The 23,122-nt window shown below is 43.3% G+C and overlaps 1 protein-coding gene across 2 annotated transcripts in view; it reads left to right on the top strand.

The window, feature by feature from the left end:
* RTTN (rotatin) overlaps nt 1-23,122 on the top strand; it is a 137,719-nt gene that overhangs the window by 56,466 nt on the left and 58,131 nt on the right. For both annotated transcript variants that reach the window (XM_060174034.1, XM_016188531.2), the window contains exons 27-32: nt 9,740-9,894; nt 13,579-13,798; nt 17,013-17,141; nt 18,067-18,177; nt 19,325-19,483; nt 22,507-22,578. In XM_060174034.1, coding sequence (XP_060030017.1) covers nt 9,740-9,894; nt 13,579-13,798; nt 17,013-17,141; nt 18,067-18,177; nt 19,325-19,483; nt 22,507-22,578 — 846 coding nt within the window. The remainder of the gene's footprint in view (nt 1-9,739; nt 9,895-13,578; nt 13,799-17,012; nt 17,142-18,066; nt 18,178-19,324; nt 19,484-22,506; nt 22,579-23,122) is intronic.

The raw sequence follows: 23,122 nt of genomic DNA, 5'->3' as shown, positions 1-23,122 counted from the left end.
GCAGTCAGCCTTTGAGAAACCCAGCAGCATAAAGGGAAGCTGCTAGTTTTGTGCAAAGTGTCCAAGAGGTGTAACAGTGAGTCTGGGGAGTCGGGCTGTAGCGCAGCGGGTTAAGCGCAGGTGGCGCAAAGCACAAGGACCGACATAAGGATCCCGGTTCGAACCCCGGCTCCCCACCTGCAGGGGAGTCGCTTCACAGGCGGTGAAGCAGGTCTGCAGGTGTCTGTCTTTCTCTCCTCCTCTCTGTCTTCCCCTCCTCTCTCCATTTCTCTCTGTCCTATCCAACAACGACAACAATAATAACTACAACAATAAAACAACAAGGGCAACAAAAGGGAATAAATAAATAAAATAAATATTAAAAAACAAGACAAAACAGTGAGTCTGATAGAAATGCCAGTCCAAAGCAGATGTCCACGGAAGAATGCCAGGGGGTGGAACGTTGTATGAGGAAGGTCAGCTGCTGGAATTCCGCTTTTCTGTAGAGAACTTGACAGCTGCAATTTACTTACTATGAAACAAAACTTGTAGCAGGTTAGAAATTTTCTGTTACAATTGGAAGTCTTTTTTAGTATGATTTTAAGGTTGTTTATTGTTTAAACAATAGAATGTGGAAAGGTAAAAAAAGCCTCAGGCATGAGAATCATTAGCATAACCATAGCGTAATCTAACGTTTCTAATTGAGAAGGAATTTGAGAGTTTTACATATCAACAAGTCTAACCTTTTGTTACACCCATTCAAGATGGAGACACACCCTAGGTGTGCGCAGGTTTTTTTTTTTAGACTAACTTAGTTAAAATATATTGAATTTTAACTAATTTTTACCTCAGACTTTAAATGTAAGTTAATTTTATCTTTATGAGAATTACATTGAAAACCTTTTTCATTTAACTTTGTCTGGTAAGAATATAGCCTTAAAGTTATATTTTTAACCTTAAAGTTAATGTTTACCAAACTTTAAACACACATGTAAACATGGTCTTTAATACACAAGGAGAGAAACCTTTGTTACAAAGACATATCATTTTAAACACGAATTTACATCTATACTATCTTAGTTGTTGGGGGGGGGGGGATCACCATCTGGAGGTGGCCTCCCGTGTGGCTCCACTTCTAGGAATTGTAGATTGCGGTCTCTGGACGAATCTCTGCATATTCTAGCTCGTCTGCCTTCAGACCCAAGTTTGGGATCTCTGCCAGGGGGCCCAGTTTCGGCAGGAAGCCCGCGGTCTCCGGGTGGTCCAGGATCTGCCCAGACTTCATAGCAGGAGGGTGGGCGGGCCAGCAGTGCAGAAGGCAAGGGCCGAGGTGCCCCAAAGTAGCGGCCAGGATAGGTTGCCGCGGCCCTGCCCCATGGCTCTGCCATGTCTGCTGCCCTGCTCCCGGTGGCCAAGCAGCGTGGAGGGAGCCCGCGCCCAACGCCCAGCGCCACGCGGCGGTGAGCTGATTCATGTGGGCGGGCGGCATGCAGAAACCAGAGAGAACACAGAAACAGTCTCGTGAAGAAGGGCAGAGGCCTTTGGAAACCTCTTCACAAGCAGAAAACAGCCCATAGTAGATAGCCAAATTGTCTTCACTTATCTGAGGAGATGCGCAGGTCAGGTCCATGTGGGCGCCATTTGTCGTTAAAGTTTGGGGCTCCAGTAGGCCGGGCTAGCTTCGCAGCGGTAGACAGAGGCTCGTGGACACACGGCTGGACAGAGAACGCAGTTTAATCTTTATTCACGAGCGGGCAAATCACCACACCATGTGCTTCTCCATCTTTCTCCTCCAGTGGCTGCGGCTGGGACTCAGGACGTCTGTAGGGGCTCGGTGGCGGGGACCAGGGGGCGGGGAGCAGTGTGCGCTGAAACTAGCAGGGCTAAACCACAATCTCCCAGAGGCAGGGGGAAGGAGACCAAACCAACATGAAGCATACCAACATAACTGGGTTCACTACCACCTGACCCCCACCCCGCAAGTGTTTGTAGGAGTCAGATGGTGGCACAACAGGCTCAGTGTACACATTGCCAAGTCCCGGGCCTCCACCTGCAGGGTAGAAGCTTCACAGGAGGTAAAGCTGGTCTCTCTCTCTCTCTTTCTCTCTCTCTCTCTCTCCCTCCCCCTCAACCCCACCCTCTGTTTCTCTCATCTCAGTTTCTCTGTCTCCATCCAGTAAATAACTAAATATATTTTTACTTTTTTTTTTATTGTTGTTATTGATGTTGTTGTTGGATAGGACAGAGAGAAATGGAGAGAGGAGGGGAAGACAGAGACGGGGAGAGAAAGACAGACACCTGCAGACCTGCTTCACCGCCCATGAAGCGACTCCCCTGCAAGTGGGGAGCCGGTGGCTCGAACCGGGATCCTTACACCGGTACTTGGCGCTTCACGCCACATGCGCTTAACCTGCTACGCCACCACCGGACTTCCTAAATATATTTTTAAAAGTATTTAGACATCAGACAAATCTATGCATGGTGTGTGTGTCCATGCATGTGCATGTTCTCGTGCATGTGACTATCTCTCCGTTTCTCCCCAGAGTGGCCTTTTAGCTCCCAGGCTGGTCTCCTCTCCCCTTCTCCGGATCACTGGAGTCTCCCAGCTTCTCTCCTGGCTGCTCTGCTCCTCACAATAGGTGCTACAGTGCTTTCCTTCCTTTACCTGGGGCTTCACTGGGGTGTCACTGTTTGGTGTTTTTTTTCAGATAGAAAACTAGACACAGAGATAGAGGGGTAGAAAGACACACCGTGGGCTAAGCGCAGGTGGCGCAAAGCACAAGGACCAGCATAAGGATCCTGGTTCGAACCCCGGCTCCCCACCTGCAGGGGAGTCGCTTCACAGGCGGTGAAGCAGGTCTGCAGGTGTCTATCTTTCTCTCCTCCTCTCTGTCTTCCCCTCCTCTCTCCATTTCTCTCTGTCCTATCCAACAACGACAACAACAATAATAACTACAACAATAAAACAACAAGGGCAACAAAAGGGAATAGGTAAATAAAATAAATAAAATAAAAAAATTTAAAATTAGCATTAAAAAAAAAAGAAAGACACACCGCACTCAGTGGGTACTGGATTGGAACCTTGGTGGCCCCGATGGCAAAGCAGGCCCCCTCCCAGATGAGCTAACGGCTGGCCCTGTGTCTCCTCGTAGAAGATCCTGACCCCAGAGTTTTAAGTAAACAAGCCCTCCCCCCCTTTTTTTAAAAAAAAAAACTATTAAGGCTCTATTTCCTTTCCATTTTTCTTTCCTCTGAAATTTTCTTTTGGTGTAGATTTTTTTAATAGGTAGAATTAGAGTGAGGTGTCCCCATTTAAAAATTCATGATTGATTTCCCATGCAAACATAACTCTTTGATTGGTATTATATTCCTTTGAAATGACTGATATTTTGTGAACTACATTTTAAAATTGCTGTAGCAAGTTATCCCTAATTCAAGTTAAAAAAAAAAAGTGTCTCTCTGGCCATTTTTACTTTTTACTTTTTTTTTTTTTTTTTTTTTTTTTACCAGAGCACTACTCAGCTTTGGCTTATGGTGGTACAGGGGATTGAACCTGGGACTTTGCAGCCTCAGGCATGAGAGTCTCTTTTGCATAGCCATTACGCTATCTACCCCTGCCCACCATTTTTATTTCTTTCAGATCAAGTTTATTTTTATTTTGTGACACAACAGAAGAGTTGTCCAGTGGGAGGGCATTTATATGTGAATTCTACTGGCTTCTGTATGCATGGCAAGCAGCACCTTAAGCATAGTCTATGGGGCCAGGCAGTGATGTACCTGGTTGAGCGCACATGTTGCAAGGACCTGGGTTCGAGCCCCCAGTCCCCACCTGCATGGGGAAAGCTTTGTGAGTAGTGAAGCAGGGATGCAGATGTCTCTCTGTCTCTCCCCTTCTCTATTGCCCCCTTCCCTCTTGATTTCTGGCTGTTTCTATCCAATAAATAAATAAAGATAAAAAAATCAAGAAAAAAAAAGCATATCTTGCAAGACAAGGGAAATGACACAAACATCTGTGTCGCTTTGCCGCGGTGGGACGTGGAGGAGAGAGAATCCAAGCAGAGAGGGAGCACAATCCTTTATTTGCCCTGGGCCCCTCAGGGTTGGGTCCAAGCTCAGTGGTTCGGGCCACGTGGAGCTAGCCAAAAATGGCCACCTCCACTATGCACCACTCTTCTGTCACCGAGGTAAAAAAACTGGGCGAGAGAGGGAGGGAGAGAGGAAGGGAGGGAGAGAGATGGGGGGGCGGAAGTAGGAGGGCCTTTTATAGGGCAGCAGCTGGGACAGGATTGGTTGGGAGAGGCACTTGAGAATATAGTATTAACTCTAGTGGGAAATGGCAGAACCTGAGGGGACAGCCTGGGAAATGTGACTGCATCTGTATAATTCCCCAGAACATCTGTAACACGTCTGAGAGGCAAAATGAAGTTTCTCTGAAGTATATTTTGGAATCCTTAATAAGATGTTTGAATTTCCAGTATATACACTTTTGCTTTAAGGAGGTTTTCTCTTTAGTTACTCTTTTTTTTTTTGTAACACCAAGACCTGCTGAGGCATGAGGATTTCACTTCTCCCTGGCAAACTCTTTTTCATCCAAGCAGATGCAGAGACAGAGACACACACACTGGAGAGGGAGAGACATCACACCACCAGAGCTGTTTCCCCAGTGCCATGTGTGCCCGACTTGCCCCTGTCTATGCAGCCTTTCTAGTGAGCTCCCTCCAATCCTTTTCTGTTAACCTTCCTCAGGAGGTTTTCAAAGTTCAGAGACTTTGATCTTTTCCTCTTTTTATTCAGACACACATTAAGGAAAGGTAGAGGCAGTCACTTTCTCCTACATTTTTAATAAAGCAAAGTGGTGCAATGTAATGTCCCAGTTCTTTTAGCTTTTAAGCTGGTTTAAGTATTTTAGAAATGTGATGCTGAAATATTAAAAGAACCCATATGAAGCTTTCATCTTTGAGTTTCTTGATGATTCATTGAACATTTGTGTATGACACTCTGTAGTGTGTAATAACAGAAAAAAAAAACTCCACTGTATAAAATTAAGGAACAGTAGCAAAAAAGGTAAATTAGAAATGTTGGGGCTGGGTGGTGGCTCCCCCAGTAGAGTGCATACCACAGGATTGTCCCAGGTTCAAGCCCTGGGCTCCACCTGCAGGGGAAAGCTTCACTCGGAGCAGTGTTGCAGTTGTCTCTCTTCTTTGCCTCTCTCTCCCTCTGCCCCTTTTACCTCTTACATATACCTGTGTGTGTGTCTATGTATTTGTGTCTGTATGTAGATATGTCTTTGTGTGTGTGTGTGTATATATATATATATATATATATATATATATATATATATATAAAATAAAAGAAAGTAAAAGGAAAGTGAACATGGTTGGCAGGAATAGTGAGGCCGTGTGGGCACAGAGACCTGGCAGTAACCCTGGTGGCAATGATAAACACATATAAATTTTCTAGTGTGGCATGAGTACTGAAGAGTATTGTAAAACTTTATAGTTTTAAAATTAAAATGACATTGCCACAAGATTCTAGATGACTACACTATACTTTCAATTTCTAGAATGGACTCATGGTGTTAATGACTGTGTTTGACTTTGTGTGCTGTGGGTGCTGTTTTTGGAAAGCTTTGTCTCTTCATGGGTGAGAAAAGTTGATTAAAGAAGAGTAGAATCTACTCTGTAAATATCAGGCTACAAAGGTAAAGCCATGCACTGTTCAATATTATAAATAAAGCAAGCTGGAAAATAGAAAACCAGGCACCTTGTGTCCTATGAAGTAGGTCAAAAAAGTGAGAAATAGAGTCTAAGACATTCAGCAAGATGGCATTTCTAAAAGAATTGCTTAAAATGTTTAGAACTAACATGAAACACACACCAATTCAATAGTAGCAGATGCCAATAGACTTGCAGATATTAATGTTTGACTAGGCAGAAGAGTAGTAATAGGTATATAATAAAAATGAGATATTATTTCATTGTTTTTATATCAATGTGAGAAGAATCAGGGCCTTCCTAATGCGAATTCTCTGTGTGTCTCATATAAACAATTTATTATAAGCATCTTTTAATTGGAATTTATTGTATCACTTATTTGTGGTTTTAGGTAAATAGGATATATGTCTCCTAGAAATGGCTGAGTTTGAATGCCTTTTTTCCCCCAGTATAAATTATTTTGAAAGTTTATAAAAAGTAGGGTAGCGTCCCCCTCCCTCCCCATTCCCCTCCCTCCCCCCGTGCTGAAATTATACAGAAATTCTGCGTAGCAGTCAAAAGATAGCTCGGCTGCTGCATGGAGCTCTGGGTTTTAGCCCTGATACCAAATGGAATCACCACGCCACCCAGGGAAGTTCAGGGGATGGTGGAGCAGTCCGTGGCCCTTCTGTGCTCTTCTCTGACTGCAATGAAGTGAATAAAATAAAAAAATTAGGTGGAGCAGGTGGAGCCCAGGGCTTGAACCCGGGTCATCTCCTGTGGTATGCACTCTACTGGGGGAGCCACCATCCAGCCCCAACATTTCTAAGTTTAATGATGAAACCATATATGCGCGAGACCCTGGCACCACTGAGTGAAGAAATGAATTAAAAGAGAAGAAAGGAAGGAAGGAAAATACATGCGATGCAGTACCTCTCTCTCTGCTGGCCGACTCTTGTGCTCTCAGTTCACAGAGGGCATGGTGCAGCCTGGTGCGGTAGATTGCCGATGGATTGGAAGCCGGATGCGACAAGTGGTAGCAGCCGTGCACAGAGAAAACGAGCTGTCGTGATTAAGATCATTGCCTTATGAAGGTCACCAGTGACAAAATAACGACCCAAGTAGTTGGTTCAAAATGAGGATTGAATACTAATGTCTAAAGCCAAACCCCCCAGGTCTGATCAGCAGGTATCAGCGACGACCCCTTTCTTCTCTGTCCTCTGCTGCATGGGAGGAATGGTGGTTGGTGCCATAGTTGACAAGTCATATTGCTCACACTCACTGAACATTACTGCTCACGTGTCAGCCCGTGACCAGGTCAGGAAGGGGACAGGCCCCAGCAGTTCACAGTGGACACGGAGCTGTTTTGTTGTTCAGAGGCATACCCTGTGAAGTTCACACACTTGCCAGGAGCTCCTGCTTGACTGGCCTCTCCATGTCGGAGTGAACCGTTCCTGCTCTAGCATGATGTGTCTGTCACCAAGAGACCAAGGGGTCTGCGTTAAAGACAGCTTGTGCATTGTGTCAGTATTTATGGGAACTGGAGGGAGTATGGGTGTCAGTCTTTGGTGATTTGTGACTAGCATAATGTCATGCTCATTTTCTTTCTTTCTCCCTTTTTTTCTTTCAAGTCTTTTTTTTTTTTAATTTTTATTTATAAAATGGAAACACTGACAAACCATAGGATAAGAGGGGTACAACTCTACACAATCCCCACCACCAGAACTGTGTATCCCATCCCCTCCCCTGATAGCTTTCTTATTCTTTATCCCTCTGGGAGTATGGACCCCGGGTCATTGTGGGATGCAGAAGGTGGAAGGTCTGGCTTCTGTAACTGCTTGCCCGCTGAATATGGGCATTGGCAGGTCGATCCATACTCCCAGCCTGTCTCCCTCTTTCCCTAATGGGGATCTAGAGAGGTGGGGCTCCAGGACACATTGGTGAGGTTGTCTGCCCAGGGAAGTTGGGTTGACATCATGTTAGCATCTGGAACCTGTTGGCTGAAAAAAGAGTTAACATATAAAGCTGAACAAATTGTTGACTAATGATGAACCTAAAGACTGGAATATTGCAGGTGAAGATTTGGGGTCTCTGTTTTGGAAATAGCTAGTAGGTGTATTCTAGGTATATTCCAAAGCGCCCATGACTTCACTAGTTTTTGCCTGAGCCTGACCTCTGATATGCAGGTGGATGCAGGTTATTGTCTGGTGAGATGGTGTCATGGCTGGAAGCTCATTTTCACTGTAGTGATTTTGTTGAGTGTGTGTTGGTTGCTCTATTCATGTATGTGGCACAGACACTGTAGACAGCTGTTATGGAGTCTTATTGGACCCAAATGAGGCAATTCCTATTCCAGATGTCGGGAAAAGATAGAAGCTATGCTTACTTGGTGGGAGACATGGCTGAGTAAGTCGAAGGCATAATAGCTCTTCCTAGAACTACCAGGAGCTCTCAATTGATTTATAACTGTGTGTGCCTGATTCAAGTATCTGCTACATATGATATAAACACCCTCCTTCCCCCCTTTTATATTTCTTTTTACTAACAAAGATTGTGGATATTTCTAAGCTGAGATCTTTAGGTGAAGGATTTCATAACATCAGTAGTTACATCCTCATTTCTTTCTTTTTTTTTTTTTTTGCATATTGCAACATTTTCCCTATCAATGTAAAGTTCAAATTGTTAACTAGCTTTGAAATGATCAAGGTTGAATTCTTACTCTATATGACATTGCATAGGTTACTTATTCTGTTAACTAATCTCTCTCTGCCCATTTCTAACTGTGAAAATACATACCATCTAGTTTAATGAGAAAGTTAAGTCTTGCTTTCTTTCCCCTATCGATAATGTTTCTTGTTTTCTATTTCCTTTTACATGATTAGTATTTCTTTTTTTTTTTCTTTATTTAAGAAAGGATAAATTAACAAAACCACAGGGTAGGAGGGGTACAACTCCACACAATTCCCACCACCCAATCTCCATATCCCATTCCCTTCCCCTGATAGCCCTCCCATTCTCTATCCCTCTGGGAGCATGGACCCAGGGTCATTGTGGGTTGCAGAAGGTGGAAGGTCTGGCTTCTGTAATTGCTTCCCCGGTGAACATGGACGTTGACTGGTCGGTCCATACTCCCAGTCTGCCTCTCTCTTTCCCTAGTGGGGTGGGTCTCTGGGGACGCAGAGCTCCAGGACACATTGGTGGGGCCTTTATTTCTTTTTTTTTTTTTTTTAAGAAACTTTATTATTTTTCCCCTTTTGTTGCCCTTGTTGTTTATTGCTGTTGTTGTTATTGCTGTCGTTGTCATTGGATAGGACAGAGAGAAATGGAGAGAGGAGGGGAAGACGGGGGAGAGAAGAGAGACACCTGCAGACCTGCTTCACTGCCTGTGAAGCGACTCCCCTGCAGGTGGGGAGCTGGGGGCTCGAACCGGGATCCTGATGCTGGTTCGTGTGCTTTCCTCCATGTACGCTTAACCCGCTGCACCACTACCCAGCTCCCTCATTTGTTTTCTAATGCCGCGAGTTAATGTAAGCTCCTACTGTTTCAGTATTATTGAGAAATGGGGCTGGTTGCTGGGGCATTGGGTTAGGCACAGGTAGTACTAAGCACAAAGACCCACTCAAGGATCCAGGTTTGAGCCCCCAGTCCCTTCCTGCAGGGGGTTCGCTTCATGAGCGGTGAAGCATGTCTGCGGGTGTCTATCTTTTTCTCTCCCTGTCAAGTCTCCCCCTCCACTCTCAAAGTCTCTCTGACCTATCCAATAAAAAAAAAAAAAAAAGAAAAAATTGCCACCGCCAGGAGCAGCGGATTCATGGTGCCAGCACCAAGCCCCAGCGATAACCCTGGAAGCCAAAAAAAAAAAAATCATTGGAAAATGATTGTATTACATTTCTTCAGCTATTTCTTTAAAGCTGAACACATTTTAAAAGAGCTTATTTTTGTCCATCAGAGACTCAGACTAGCGACTAGGATATAAACTTGGGTAATTCAGATTATGATTGGCAACAAGAGCCTTCACAGGAGGAACAGCATCAGAGCTAATCTCTCTCACACATTTCGTTCTCCAGAGTCCAAACCCACTCTTAGACCTGCTGGTCCCAGCAGAATCTCAGGCTCGTGAGGACATGGACGACGTCCAGACGGCTGTTAGGCAGCAGCTCCAGAAAGAGCTGATCGCTCTATTCAACACCTTGCTGCTCAGTTTCGAGGCAGTTACCGACAGGTACAGACCCACCCCTTGGAAGGTGTGTGGATGCTTGGTGGGAACCCCCTTGTCTTTGATTTCCAAGTCGCCTTACTTTCCAGCTAAAAGAGGGAAAAGAAAGCCTTCAGTCACAATCCATTTGGCGGTGTGTTTGTTTTTATTTCGACTGAATTTCTGTCGTAGCCTGATTATCAGTTCACACACACAGTCTTGTTATTTTTCTAGGTTTCACTTAGTTCTTGTTCCTTCCATAATTTCTACACATTTCTCTTGGATTCATAGCCATGTCTTTGATGTTATAAGTACTTTGGGGCTTGTTCAGCAACTATAGGGAATACTTAAAAATTAGAAAAAAAAATCCATTCTTTATTGCACCAAAGCTAAAGACTCTGGGGAGGGCAGGGTTTGGTGGCAGGGGGATGAGGGGTGGGGGAGGGTCCTGGTGCCTGACGGCAGAGGGGGGTGCCCAGGCTGGCCAGAGAGTGTTGTGCAGACACCTAATCATGGCGAGATGAGAAATTTTACCCATGTGTCAACAACTGTACTTACTGTAAACCATCAACCCTCCCACATAAAAGGGAGAAGCTTCATTCTTGACCATTTTATTTTAATTTTAAAGATTTTATTTACTTATTTATTGTGTGTGTGTGTGTGTGTGTGTGTGTGTGTGTGTAAGGGTGGGGAGGGGCAGATTGAGAGAGTGAGAGAGAGAGACACACCAGACAGAGCATTCAGTTCTGGCATATGAGCCTGTTGACAATTGAACCTGGGACCTTTGGCAGGCAAGTCCTGGGCTGTAATATTGTATTATCTCCCTGGTCCTCCTTCGCCATTTCAAAATGCAAACTCGAGTGATTTCGGCCTACTCATCATGTTGTACAGCTGTCAGTATTTGGCCGTGGAATATTCCTATTACCTCCCTGGTGCCCCAGGAATGAAGCCCTGGATCAGTTGAGCAGTCCTTCCCCACTCACCCTTCCTCCTTCACACCCCTTGGCCCCCTTTACCCTTTCTGTCTGTAAAGATCTGCCTGTTCTGGATACTTCACACAGATCGACTGAAGCAGTGTGTAACCTTTTGGGTCTGCCTCAATTGGTATATTTTCAAAGCCCACGCTTGTCTTAACACAGGCCAGTGCGTGTTTCTTCCTGCGACTGGATGACCTCTCACATAGGAATACATTGTAGTTTGCTTATCTTGCCCTTGTTGCTGGATATTTGAGTTACTCACATTTCATTCTCCAGAGTCCAAACCCACTCTTAGACCTGCTGGTCCCAGCAGAATCTCAGGCTTGTGAGGACGTGGAGGACGTCCAAATGGCTGTTAGGCAGCAGCTCCAGAGTTGGAACCTTGCACACAGACAACTTCACTGCTTATGGACCGACTTACTCATTTCTTTTTAAGTTCAGAGAGAGGGGCATGACCTGCTCTGGGAGCTGTGCTATTGCATGTGTGTGAGTCCCCTGACTTGACATACAAACAGAAAGCTCCGTTTGGTAAGTGTTGACCGAGCTCAAGAATCTGCATGTTAAGCACCACCAGTTGCCTCTGGACTAGACTTGGACAGACAGTATTACCGACTGCTCTTTGTCAGACTCAGTGTTAATGGAGGGAATGACTGTGTGCTCACCTACATATGTGGGTCATGAGCAGATCAGGATTTCGTTCATTTTGGGATGGAAGATACTTATGCTTATGAGACAGGAGAGCAAGAGAGGCAGACAAACAGAGAAGAGGTAAGGAGAGAGGAAAACAGTGAGGGGTGATGTGCATGCAGGAGAGAGGCAGCGGCCTGAGCCATGGATTGAGATAGTTGAGAGAGGTTGGGCAAGGGATGACTCGGGCATTGAGTTCTGATTTTTCCCCTCGTTTTTCTCTCTGCAGTAAGAGGCAAAGACTTTTTCCAAGAGGGCATCTTTCATGGGAATGAGACTTGTTGGCTGTGGACCTTGAGGGAAATCTGTAGAGAAGGGAGACAGAGCTGCTTGCTGCTGTGCCAGCCGTCATGGAGAATAGAAGTAGGATCTGTCCCTTTGCTTGTGTAGTAATTAGAGGCAAGAGTAGCAGGGAGTCAGCAAGACGTGTGTTACTAACTGAAAAAAATGGAAGACCTTAAAAACATTTTCTATAAGTGAGCAAGACAGACGTCAGAGTTTCCTCCATCCTGAGCAGTGCTGAGTGAAGCTCAAACTTGGTCTTTTTCATGCAAGTCCTGCGTTCTACTACTGACCTATCCCCAGCTCCAGAAAGAACATTGTTTTTTGTTTGTTTTTAAATTCCTTCCTCCCTTCCTTCCTTCCCTCTCTCCTTTCTTCCCTTCCCTTCCCTTCCCTTCCCTTCCTCTCCCCCTTCCCCCTTCCCCTTTCTCTTCCCCTTCCTCTCTTTGATTTCCTTCCTTCCTTGGATAGAGACATCCAGAAATCGAGAGGGAAGGGGATGATAGAGAGGGAGAGAGACAGAGAGACACCTGCAGCACTGCTTCACCACTTACAAAGCTTTTCCCCTACAGGTCGGGACTAGAGGCTTGAACCCAGGTCCTTGCACATTATAACATATGTGCTCAGCCAGGTGCACCACCACCTGGCCCCTGAAGAACATTGTTAATGACATTAGTCCTACACGTCACTTTGTTGTTGATCTGTGAGGAAAATGAACATATACAAATGATTCTGAGGCAGTGATGTAGTCCTCTTTTAAAGCTGTAAAAGCAGCTAGGTGACAAACAGCACTCTAGAGATCATGATTTATAGAAGACTCACTCACTCACTCACTCACTCACTCACTCACTCACTCACTCACTCACTCACTCACTCACTCACTTTTCCCCAGCTGCTGGTACAGCTTGGGATTCCACCGTCCTCTATCCCACAATGCTCTTCCCTGCCACACTTTCTATATGCTCTTCTGTACATACTGAGTCCTCGAATTGTATAGGTTGTGAGGTTCTAGGTGTTCTTTTTAAAATGATTTCATCTTTTTTTTTTTTCCCTAGGCACAATCATTCAGTCATTGTCACTCCTTGGCCATGCCCCTGGAAGCCCCTAAAATTTACTTTTTCCTGGTACAGAGTAATTATAATGATAGGGCTCACAGGTATCAGTTTATACTTATTTAAGCTATGCATTTAACTTTCCATTGCAAACTTTTATTTATTTATTTTCCCTTTTTTTTTTTTGCCCTTGTTGCTTTATTGTTGTAGTTATTATTGTTGTTGTAATTGTTGTCATTGTTGGATAGAACAGAGAGAAATGGAGAGAGGAGGGAAAGACAGAGAGGGGGAGTGAAAGACAGACACCTGCAGACCTGCATCACCACCTGTGAAGCGACTCCCCTGCAGGTGGGGAGCCAGGGGCTGGAACCAGGATCCTTACGTGGTCCTTGCGCTTTGCACCACGTGCACTTTACCCGCTGCGCTACCACCTGACTCCCCCTTGCAGATTTTTATTGGGTAGGTGGCAATACTGCTGTCTGTAGATTTTTTTCAGTGGAATTTTGCAGCAGACATCCCAGATGCTATTGTGACTGTGTCCTCTGTGAGAAGTCTTGCTTGGAGCTGGAATGTTTTCTGCCATTTCTTGAGGTCAGGCTTTTCTGAGACAGTCAGTCATTTGATGGTCACCCTCTGCTCCCAAAAGGAAAGCCCATTCGCCAGGCCCATCCCGCTTGTCTTCTGGTTGATTTTTCCCTCCTCTCCACACACAGGAAGTGCTTGGAACTCCTTTATGTTTTCCACACGCAGCTGGCTCTCAAGTTGCTGCAGTGCCTGCGAGTCACAGACGCACCCCATTTCTACGGACTTCCTTCCCTGGAGAGGAGCCTGCGAGGCCTGGCGCACCTCACCGCCTTCCCCGGATGGAGCGCCCACTCGCCTCTCACAAAGCCCCTGGACATCTGCGTCAAGTACTTGGCGGGTCTCCTTGAGGTAAGCAGAAATGGCCGATGTCTGCCACAGCCGTAACCACTACGCTGGTGCATGCCAGACACTGCTATCGATCAGTCAGTGGGTGCCAGGAGCAGGTGACGTGTACTGTGTATCACTGTATTTTCGTAGATTGTTTTCAATATTTATGACTCATGGCAGCCCATTTTAATTCTTTTAATGTGAGTTCACTTTCATGTACACTCATTTATAAGAAGAGTAAAGTAAGGCTTGCATTCAAACCCCACACATTAGAGCATTTTGTGTATTCGCTTTTGTTTTACAGCTTTAAACAATATATGTTTTCACGAGACAGAGAGATGGGATTGACTCTGGTATGCGGGAGTACTAGAGATTGAACAGGGGTCTCTGGGGCCTCCGGCACTCAAGTCTGGTACGCTATTTCCCAGGCCCTGCTTAACCTTTTTATTTGTAAAATACAACAGGAAAGATACAAAGCATAGATACATAGTGGGCTTTTTTTTTTTCCTTTCATGTTAGATTAATTTTGGAGACTAATGCTGCCAGATTCTAACATGTAAAAACGAGTAAATCAGATTTAACAAATTCACTTTCTAAGTGCTTTTGATCTATAAGACAGACTCCTGTTGGGGGCTGGGGGGAGAGTACAGGTCCAAAAAGGATGATAGAGGCCTAGTGGGGGTTGTACTGTTATATGGAAAACTGGGAAATGTTATGCATGTACAAACTATTGTATTTACTGTGGAATGTAAAACATTAATTCCCCAATAAGGAAATAAAAAAAAAAAAGAAATAAAGTGTGGAGAGTATGCAGAGCAGAGGAGCTCTCATGCACTGTGGGTGAGACTGTAAATTAGTGAAGCCACTATAGAATGTAGTGTAGAGATTCTTAAAAAAAATAATACAGTACTCTGATACCAAATTGCATATGCTACCATGACACCAACCTGACTGCCTCGGGCAGACGGCCTCACCAATGTACCCTGGAGCCCTATCTTTCTGGAGCCCCGCCCTACTAGGGAAAGACAGAGACAGGCTGGGAGTATGGATCCAGCTGCCTTTTTTTCTTCTAGCGTTTGCCCTTCTTCCATAGCCAGTCAACAGGTCAGGTTGAAAGCTGGCAGGAGCTGCTTGTTGCTGGCTTTGAAAGTGACTGGGATCCATGTGGATTCAGTTGGCTAGGAAGGATCGTCAGTTTCCCCAATGAATGGGTACTCACGGGATGCACCACGAGAAGGTCGATCCAGTGCATCCCAATGCCAATGCCCATGTTCAGCGGAGAAGCAGTTACAAAAGCCAGACCTTCCACCTTCTGCACCCCATAATGCTCCTGGGCTCATGCTAACAGAGAGATAAAGAATAGGAAATCTTCCAGTGGAGGGGATGGGATATTGAATTCTGGTGGTGGGAAATGTATGGAATTTTACCCCTCTTATCCTATGGCTTTGTTGATATTTTCTATTTTTTTATTTTATAATAAATAAATTAAATAAATAAATAAATAAATAACAGGAAAAAAAAAAAGACCATTAGCCATGAACTTGGGCATCCTTGTTTCTAAACTCAGAAAGGAATTTAATGGGTTGTCTTTCTGCATACTGCTTTTTTTTTTTCTTTCTTTTTTTTCTAACTAGGAAAAAGTAGATCAAAGAAACTTTCTGTTAGGCTTTGATGAGAGTCTTTTTTAAATCTTTAGTCATAAATGTACGTTACTTTATCTGTATTTATAAGATAGCCATGCCATTTTCTTTTTAAATCTTCATTAAATATATTGATTGATTAAAAATGTTAACTTGGTATTTCTGGAAAGATTTTTAACTAGGTAATGAGTCATTGCTCTTTTTATATGATTCATCTTTTTTTTTTTTTTCAATTCTATTTTCTTGGGAAAAATAACCTGTTTGTAGAATGACTGCATATCCATCCTTATAAAACTTTTGCCAGGTCTTAATAGTGCCCCCCCCCAACTTCCAATATCACTATCTTGAGGAAATGTTGATTCATAGAATTGCTGTCACAGGGGTCATTTCTGCATTTCCTCCAAGGTGGGTGCCAGTGCTTTTCACCTTCAGCCAAACCGTTAGCTTGTGCTGCGTTGGGGTCCAGGTCCCTGCGGTGCTTACCCTCTCTGCCTCCCCCTCTCCCCCCAAGGCTGCTGCAATGGACTGTAGTACACTGAGGGCTAAAATCTATTCATCCATGTAGGGAGAGAACTCACCCTTTCCTTCTCTTTATTGGGGGGGGGGGGGGGACGGACCTTTCTAGTGCAGTCATTGATATAGGAGTACAGTGTCATTATGCACCAGGACTCCACCATTCTCTTCCACCCCCCTCCTCCCTCTCCTTCCCCAGAGTCCTTTGCTTTGATGCCATGCACCATGTCCAGGCCATGTTGGCTTTGTTTTTTTCCCTCCCAGTCCCTGTATAGTATGCCCTGCTTATAAGTGAGATCATTCGATATTTGTTCTTTTCTCTTTGGCTTATTACACTTAACATCATGTCTTCTAGTTTCATCCAGGATGATGCAAACAAGATGACTTCATTTTTGTCAGCTGAGTAGTATTCCACTGTATATAAACACACCACAGTTATTTATTTATTTTAAGTAACTCATCTGTCCTTGGACATCTGGGTTGCTTCCAGGTTTTAACTATGACAGATATATATATATATATATATAATCTTCTGATAGCTGGTGCTTTTGTTTCCTTTGTGTAAATCCCAAAGATAACAAAGGTAAATCCCAGAGATAAATTGCTGGATCACAGGGTAGGTCCATTTCTATCTAGTGTGCTGAGAAGTCTCCAGACTGTTTTCCACTCGGGTTGGACTAATGTTTACTCCCACAAGCAGTGCAGAAGTGTCCCCCTTTCCGCACATCCTCTCCAACATTTTTTGCTGTTGTTACTATCCTTTTATCTTTTTCTTTACATAATTTTACACAATTTCCTTTACATAATTTTCTCTTTTTTGCTTATGGGAATAGCTTGTTTGAATTGGTGTTATTTCTTCCATAAATGTTGCACGCCCTTTGTAGAAAGGGGAAAAATTCAGACTAAGAATATTTGTTTAAATTGTGATAGCCATACATAACACCTGCCGCCTGAGCTATAGTTAAATGTCTACGCTAGACACACATGCCTCACGTGCCTGGGCCTCAACTCAAGAGTTACGTGTCGTGCCTGTGTGCCACTCAGAGGGAAGCCACCATGAAGTTGTGTGTGCTGCCTTTCAGGTCATCACTTCTTTCTACGTGGAGCGTGGAGGGAATGCCATGTCCTTCATGGGAAAAGGCGTCACAAAGAGCACGATCCTTTGTTTGCTGCACTTGTGCCACGAGATGATGGAGCAGACCGAGAACTCGGTGAGAACATTCAAAGCCGCCTGACTTCTGAGCGGTCGGTCGCTGGAGCCAGGAATGTGTTATGTTTAGCCCATTTCACAGTCTGCTCTTTGAAGGTTTCTGTTTTTGAATTTTCTTCTTAGGAGGCCAAAGTAAATTAAAAAAAAAAATTTATTTATTCCCTTTTGTTGCCCTTGTTGTTTTATTGTTGTAGTTATTGATGTCATCGCTGTTGTATAGGACAACGAGAAATGTGAGAGAGGAAGGGAAGATAGAGAGGGGGAGAGAAAGATAGACACCTGCAGACCTGCTTCACAGCTTGTGAAGCAACTCCCCTGCAGGTAGGGAGCCGGGGGCTCGAACCGGGATCCTTATGCCGGTCCTTGTGCTTTGCGCCACATGTGCTTAACCCGCTACACTACCGCCTGACTCCCAAAAGTAATTTTTTAACAGTGTTTCTGGAGGGTTGTGTATTGCACAGGCTTCACTGTGCTTGGAAATTCACTTTGATGAAATCTTCCTGCAGTGGAGAAATACATTTTATTGAACTTGTTTGTGTATGTGTGTATGTGTTTAAAAGAACATCTAAGATTTTTACTTGCCATCTTTTGGCTAAATAATGAATTAAAACTAAGGGCATGCAGTATAGTTCACCTGGTTAGTGCATGTGCTTTGCCAAGTGTGGCAGTCAGGATTGAGCTGAGCTTCCATCATTTTGAAAGACGTTTTGGTGCTGTGATGTTGCGCTTTTCCCATCTCTCTCTTTAAAAGTTGGCAGAGAGCAGTGAGTGAATAAATAAACAACGGCATAAGTATATAAATAAAGCAACTTTTACATACATTTTTACTTTGGAATTTTAAAAATTCAGAATGACTTTGAAAATCCCTCTGTTTTATTCTTAGAACCGTACTAATGTGTTTTAAGCCCTCTTTTTTCTCATTCTAGGACTGGATGTCACTGTGGTTCTTGCCTTTGGGCAGTCAGAGTGAAGACCGGGCTCTTCCTCAGCAAGGACTCACTTGGCTGATCCCCTTATGGGTTGATCGAGACCCAGAGGTCAGTGCGAAGGGAAACAGAGTTTATCTTGCATAGGTTAAAATTCAAAAGAAACAAAACAGATACTGTATGACTATATTCCTTTTTGAAAGTGAAATCATGGGGCTGGGTGGTGGCATACCTTGCTGAGCACACAGGTTACAATGCACAAGGACCAGGTTTCAAGCCCCCGGTCCCCACCTGCAAGGGGAAAGCTTTACTAGTGGTGAAGCAGGGCTATAGGTCAGTCTCTCTTCCCCTCTCCCTCTCCCTCTCCCTCTCCCTCTCCCTCTCCCTCCCTTCCTTCCTCTGTCCCCTTCTCCCTCTCCCTCCCTCCCTCTGTCCGCTTCTCCCTCTCCCTTTCCCTCTCCCTCTTCCTCCCCCTCTCCCTCCCTCCCTCTTTCCCCTTCTCCCTCTCCCTCTCCCTCCCCCTCTCCCTCCCTCCCTCCCTCTTTCCCCTTCCTCTCAATTTCTGGCTGTCTCTATCCAATGAATATAAAGATAATAAAAACATTAAAAAAGAAAGAAAGAAAAAGAATGTGAAATCACTAGCAAGCAAGTCACTTATAGCATTTAATGTCTTGTTGCTAAAGTTGTAGACACCAAATAGCGAAAGGTTGTTGAGATGCTGGAATTTTGCTTCATTCTGTCCTCTGCTCTTCAGAGAAGACTTCTATGCCTCATGGAGTTTGGTTGAGATTCCAGTCCATTTCTGTGCAGATTTTCTATGTATTGTTGTGGTTTTGCTTTTGTTGTTAAGTGGAAGGAAACCAAAATCCTCTCAATTTGGGCATCTTGACCTTGCCTTGATTAAGAAATAACCTTTTAAAATGAGGAATAAATATGACTTGTGTGGTTAACCAATATATAAATGTTCTATGCTTTCCCAAGAAGAAGCCTAAATTATCATTTTTATCCTGATACTTGATTTTTAAAAATTTTGTGACATTTGCTTTTAAGCTGTCTAGATAATTGCTTTCTGAAGTCATTAAACATGCTCTTTGACCTACATGAGTCTGTAGGACACTATTTTCTACAATTTCCTGGTAATTTACCATCATAAAGACAATAACATAAAAATATGCTATTTTCTGTAACAGAAAAACAAAGTCTTCAAGTCAGGAAATCTGCTTCTTTCATATCACAACTTTTTCTTTTCTTTGAGCAGGTGAGGTTCACTGCGCTGGGCTTGGGGTCGGCACTGACCACCCTGGAGACTGGTTGTGTGGCTTTGGCCAGCAGTTGTCAGAACATCTCTGGGGGGCTCTGGGGGACGGTAGTGAACATTCTTCTGGACCAGTCGGAATGCAGTATGGTGCGTCGGGAGGTATGTCTGCTGGACTTTTTTCTTCTTAGAAAAAAATTTCCATAGAAATGCATTGTGATAGTTCTTTTCCCCCCTTCCTTTCACCCCCTTCCTTCCTTCCTTCCTTCCTTCCTTCCTTCCTTCCTTCCTTCCTTCCTTCCTTCCTTCCTTCTCTTTCTTCCTTCCTTCCTTTCTTTCTTTCTTTCTTTCTTTCTTTCTTTCTTTCTTTCTTTCTTTCTTTCTTTCCTTCCTTCCTTCCTTCCTTCCTTCCTTCCTTCCTTCCAAGTGCCTGTTTTTCTCTTTTTAAAATATATGTTTTTAGATTTCCTTTTTTTTCTTTTTTGTTTATATTTTTTTTATTTTTCCCTTTTGTTGCCCTTGTTGTTTTTCATTGTTGTTGTAGTTGTTGTTATTGATGTTGTTGTTGTTGGATAGGACAGAGAGAAATGGAGAGAGGAGGGGAAGACAGAGAGGGAGAGAGAAAGACAGACACCTGCAGACCTGCTTCACTGCCTGTGAAGAGACTCCCTTGCAGGTGGGGAGCCAGGGGCTGGAACCAGGATCCTTTCGCCGGTCCTTGCGCTTTGCGCCACGTGCGCTTAACCCACTGTGCTACCACCCGACTCCCTTAAAATATTTTTAATTGATTATTGGATAGAGACAGAGAGAGATTGAGAGGTGAGGGGAGATAGAAAGGGAGAGGACAGAGACACCTGAAACCCTGCTTCACGAACACTCCTGAAGGTGGGGACCAGGGGCTTGAACCCAGGTCCTTGTGCTCTGTAATGTGTGCACTTAACCAGGTGCACCACAGGCTGGCCCCCCTCTCTCTTTCTTTGCTGTTTATTTCATAGGAGAGAAGGCAAGAACAGTCAGAGCACTCAGTGCACTGCTCTCGATGGAACCTGGAAGCTCTGGCATTCAAGGGGTGTGTTCTAGCCTTCTGAGCTCTCTCCCTCCACTCTTATTTGATAGTTTTTTTGAAACTATATTTGATTTCTCATTCAATAACATAGGTGAGCCACTACCTGCCATCTCTTCTGCCTGCAAAAACTCTAAATTAAGCCTTACAGTGGACAAAAAAAAAAAAAAAGAAAAGAAAAAAAAAATTCATAGTAAAAGCTGGAATTCTCTATTTTTATAAAATCAAATTTTGGTATGTTTTTAAATATGGCTTTCTGCTTAATTACATGTTGAAAAGTAGTTCATAAAAAAGAATCACTTTCAAGTTATTTAAGTTAGCATTTATGGATCCCTAATGTTCATAAAGCTTTTGTTAAGATACAGGGTTGTCAAAATAACTCAGCGGTACTTATAACATGTATAATAGGAAAAGAAAACCCTATTTTAATTTTTTCTGTACAATTTGCTCTTTTTTCTTTTCTTTTTTATTTTATTTTATTTATAAAAAGGAAACATTGACAAAACCATAGGATAGGAGGGGTACAATTCCCACCACCATATCTCTGTATCCCATCCCCTCCCTTGATAACTTTCCTGTTCTTTAGCCCTCTGGGATTATGGACCCAGGGTCATTATGAGGTGCAGAAGGTGGAAGGTCTGGCTTCTGTAATTGCTTCCCTGCTGAACATGGGCTTGGCAGGTCAATCCATACTCCCAGCCTGCCTCTCTCTTTACCTAGTGGGGCGGGGTTCTAGGGAATCGGAGCTCCAGGACACATTGGTGGGGTTGACTGTCCAGGGAAGTTTGGTTGGCATCATGGAACCTTGTGGCTGAAAAGAAAGTTAACATATAAAGCCAAACAAACTGTTGGCCAATCATGGACCTAAAGGCTGGAATAGTGCAGATGAAGAGTTGGGGGTCGGGGGTACTCCATTTTGTAGATAGCTAATAGGCATATTTTAGTTATATTCCAAAGGGTCTGTCGCTATACTAGTCCCCCCCTCCCCCAGCCTGAAATCTGATCTGATATGTAGGTGGATCCAAGTTATTGTCTGGGGAGATGATGTCATGGCTGGAAAAAGGACCAGAAAGCTGGATCAGGGAAGAGAGTAGCACCCAAATATGGGAAAGGGGTATAAATATTGTTGACTGTAAACCCCATCTATTTGATGTGATCTGGGGCCCATATTCAGCCTATATGACGTCTGTATTCCTGAATTTGCTCTTTTTCCAAAGTGGTGATTGGTGCAAATTGTTTTCAAAAACAGTAATCTGATGGTGCTGAGAAGTTTCTAAAGCAAATGGTAGCCCCTGAGCTTACCACCAATCTGTTTCCAGTGCTCAGTCCCCAAAACTGTAATTTGCTTTCTTTTGTTTTTCAATAATAGTACTTAAATGTGCAGCTTAAAAATTTTTTGATTTAACAGCTTAGACTGTATTCATTTTCAGTGCATTTTGTTAGGAAGAAGAAGAAAAGGAAAACAAGTCAAAAAATGTAGTGATTACTTCTAAATACTTGTGAATATATATATCTGGATGATTCCTGAGTCAATGAATGAATCAGTCAGTCAAATCAGTAAAAAATCATTATAAATTTCAATCTTTAGATTCCCTCTATTAGTCTCTATTACATCTTAATTTTTAATTAAATAGCTACTTAATGTTAACTTGGTCATCTAAATTTAATTAAGTTGACCATTTTTAGAATCTAGGAGGCTAATAATTTGTGGCTTTTAATTTTTTGTTAGTGATTCTTTTAGAGGAGTTTGCATGGAACAGTGGTGTGTGTGTGTGTGTGTGTGTGTGTGTGTGTGTGTGTATACACACATATATGTGTGTGGATGATCTGTAAATGGAAAATAGAAACACCAAAGTATTATTCTTAAATGCCATACGGTTTATTTTTTATTTTACATATCAATTTTTTTTAGAATAAAAACCAAAGTTCTCGTATAAGAACAGTTTATTTCCTGGTGAAGTAATTTTACCTACCATTAGACCATCTCCTACCAAGAAGAGCTGTGTGGCAGTTCACTAATGATGTCTTACCAGAGACGTGCTATTTGTTAAGAAGATGTATTGGTTATTTCAGAGATGACAACAAGATGGCAGTGTTGATATTTTATTTTTTTAAATTTCAGGCTGCATTTATCCTTCAAAATCTTCTTGTAATTCCAATGCCGTCAGAAACTACTAAGGAATATACTTGGCAGGTGGGTGACTCCAGATAATTATAAGCTTAGTAGACAGTTGCAGTTGATTATGATAAAGTTTCAGTCTCTATATGTATTTCAGTATGATGCAACTTTGTACAAAGAAACAGAATCTCTTATGAGAATTTGTATGAAAATAGTTACGCTTGGTCAGACTGACACACTCCTCAGTTACGTTGAGAATGTATTGAACATGCGTAGTTGTCACTAACGTGGTGCTTACTATATACTGGGTAGTCTTCTCTGAGCGTAATAAGAATTAAATTGTGTAATGGTTTGAGTTATGATCCTTTATTATCCTCATTTTGTAGATTAAGAAACTTGAGAACAGAGAATTTCAGTGATTCACCCTGAGCAAAGGGACTTCAGTCCAGTGGCAGGACTGGTGTGCAGACTCCTATCTCAGGGAGATAAGAAATTGTAGCCCAAGTGTCAGCGATTGTCCTGTAAACTGTTATTTCAACAACAGATGAGTTGGGAAAGATAAGGTAGTTCACTCTAAGTCACTCACTTTTCCCTGGAGCCAGGCAGTTGTTCTCACCCA

This window comes from Erinaceus europaeus, chromosome 15, assembly GCF_950295315.1.
Source record: "Erinaceus europaeus chromosome 15, mEriEur2.1, whole genome shotgun sequence".
In the NCBI taxonomy this organism is placed as follows: Eukaryota; Metazoa; Chordata; class Mammalia; order Eulipotyphla; family Erinaceidae; genus Erinaceus; species Erinaceus europaeus.
Note: the sequence above shows the minus strand (reverse complement) of the source record. Positions and strands in the feature narration are given on the sequence as shown.